The sequence below is a fragment of the Myotis nattereri genome, assembly GCF_964212035.1.
Source record: "Myotis nattereri genome assembly, chromosome: 3".
Taxonomy (NCBI): Eukaryota; Metazoa; Chordata; class Mammalia; order Chiroptera; family Vespertilionidae; genus Myotis; species Myotis nattereri.
In genome coordinates this window covers 77,738,905-77,741,632 of record NC_138077.1, presented here as the reverse complement: position 1 = coordinate 77,741,632, position 2,728 = coordinate 77,738,905, and the positions used below count along the sequence as shown (strand labels likewise).

The 2,728-nt window shown below is 32.9% G+C and overlaps 1 protein-coding gene across 1 annotated transcript; it reads right to left on the bottom strand.

Annotated features, from left to right (window-relative positions):
• Window positions 1–876: 876 nt before the first annotated feature.
• OR5K4 (olfactory receptor family 5 subfamily K member 4) lies at window positions 877–1,799 on the bottom strand (the record flags this gene model as incomplete). Its single annotated transcript, XM_081086634.1, is given in 2 exon segments — window positions 877–908; window positions 911–1,799. Coding segments are annotated over 2 exon segments (921 nt in total).
• Window positions 1,800–2,728: the final 929 nt, after the last annotated feature.

Genomic DNA, 2,728 nt, shown 5'->3' with positions numbered 1-2,728 from the left:
GTTTCTATTTCTCTCTCCCTCTCCCTTCCTTTCTGAAATCAATAAAAATATATTTTAAAAAATTAATTTCACTATTACTTAAAAATATAAAAAATAAACAATGACCTTATTAATGTTTTTAAATGCTTATTGAGTGTTTACTATGTAAGTAGCTGTTCTATATTCCATAATACGTAACTTGATTGGTGCTTGTAAAAAGGTAAAGGACCTTAATCATACTTTAGGCTAAAGTAGATCTTAATCTACTATAGCCAACTTGCTATAATTCATTGTTAATTATTCTATAAAATGTATATATATGACTGTGTGTGTGTGTGTTTCTCCCCATTTGTGGGTCTTACCTAGATTAAATTTCATTACTTTAAAAATAGATTACTGCAATTAATTTGCTTCTTGTCTTTCTCCCCTCAAACTAATCTACGAGTGTCTGCCAGATCATTTTTCTGAATGAAAATGATCAGACTCCTGCCAGGAAATTTTAAATGTTTCAAATACTTTACATAGGATTAGATATAATGTCTTCCATTGATTAGACAAAGTTAATCAAGGCAGACTCTTCTATACCTTTAAACATTTAATTTGATGCTGTGTTTATTTATTGAGGTTTGGAACAATAGTCTGACACAATTCCTTGAGAGTAATGAGGGTTGATAATGAAAGTTTCTTGAGTTTCCTCCTGCTTTACTTGGTAATGGTGGAATTTGGATTAAGATTTGACAGATGATTTTGAAATTCCAGTCATAAATCTTTTTAGGAAAAACGATCTAATGATTTAGAGATTATTATTTTATATAAAAACCTATTTTCCTTTTTCTATGTCCCATATCTAGAAAACTATTTTAATGAATTAAAATGTTTTCCATTGAGGATGTTCATTTATGAATATGATTTCTCATAATTTTTTTCAGAACATTTATCACCTCCTTATTTCTGAGGCTATAAATAAAGGGGTTTAATAAAGGAATTACTATTGTATAAAAAATTGCCACAGGTATATCTTTATCCCCTTTTTCAAATGGTCGAATATACATGAGAAGACAAATGTAGAATATCAAGACAGATAGAAAGTGGGATGCACAAGTAGAAAATGCTTTACCTCTCCCTTCTTTGGATTTCATCTTGAAAACAGTAAAAATGATGCAAATATAAGAAATTAAGACAGTGGCAATGGTGAAGATTTGAATTGGCATTGAAAAAATATATATCATTAATTCATTGAGGTAAGGGTCAGTACAGGAGAGTCTATAGAGTGGAAGGATATCACAAAAAAAATGGTCAATTTGATTAGACCTGCAGAAAGTTAACCTTAAAAGAAGCCCTACATGGATCATGGAGTGCAGATTACTAGCTATGAAGGTCCCTATAGTCATCTGAACGCAGAGTTTCTTTGACATCCTGGTGTGGTACTGCAGTGGGCTGCATATGGCCACATAGCGATCATAAGCCATTGCCGCCAGGAGAAAGCAGTCTGCGGTTTCAGCAAGGCAGAGAAAATAAAATTGTACCATGCATTCATTGAGGGAAATCATTCTGTCCTCAGAAAAGAAGTTCTCTAACATCTTGGGGGTAATGGCACAGGAACAACAGGAATCCATCAGAGCCAGGTTGCCCAGAAAGATGTACATGGGTGTGTGAAGACGACGCTCCATAAATATCAGTGCCACCAGGCCAAGATTACCCATCATGGTGATCAGATAGATGGCAAAGAACAATAAAAACAGAAGACTCTTCAGCACTGGCTGATCCGTAAATCCTATGAGGATAAACTCAGTTGTCAAGGAGTGATTTTCCTTAGCCATTCTTGGCTTCTTGGCTGAGATAGGAATCATAGAGAAATTAGATTCAGAAGTAGAGGGTCCAATTCTCCCCTCTAATATTTCCGTACACAAAAAGGAAAAACTCTCTTCACTCCTCTTACGCTGTCTCCTGAAAACTAGCACACGCACAGTAGGTCAAGTCTGTGAGAAGAAAAATATGACAGATAGTGTACACAGGATTATCTAGAAATGCCTGCTTGGATTCCCAAGACAGAATAGCTTTTCTGCATGAATTATCCAATGCTGATGTGAAAATTCCTAGTCAGTGTATATAATTTGGCATTTACAAAATTAAAAGACATTTCCTTATGATGTCTTTTTCTCCAGGAAAAAAATGAATTTAAAATACTTTCCTATGGGATGATGTGGTGTTTGAAAATAAATTGCTCTTTAGACATTTTAAATGTCTAACATTAAAAACTCCACAGAATCACTGTAGGCTTTTTAAATAGTTTTCTAGCTTAGTATCTCTTCACAGCTAGATTTATCAGGGAATATTTTAAAGAAAGACCTACTCATCTTTAATACAGGATAAGAATATAAGTTATTATTTATACCATTTTTATGTTCATTTCAACATTCTAAATCTTATATTAATATAACACATTCCCCAAGAAATTATTATTATTATCTGTTTATTCTAATACTTTCTGTTTCTGTTTTAAGAATGGCACATGCATGTCTGTGGTTATGAGATCTGGCAACTAGGTCTCTAATTACAGTGTTCATATTCCTATCTTGTAGTCTCTCAAACTTCTTATATAATAACTAATGTCTTCATTTTTGGTGAATTCCATGGAGGTTATGCATTTATTATATGATCATTTACATTTATAAACTCATTTACTCCTAATCCACCATATGTTTGTTGGAATTCAGTGATCACCCAAGTTTCTTATAAATTTATGATA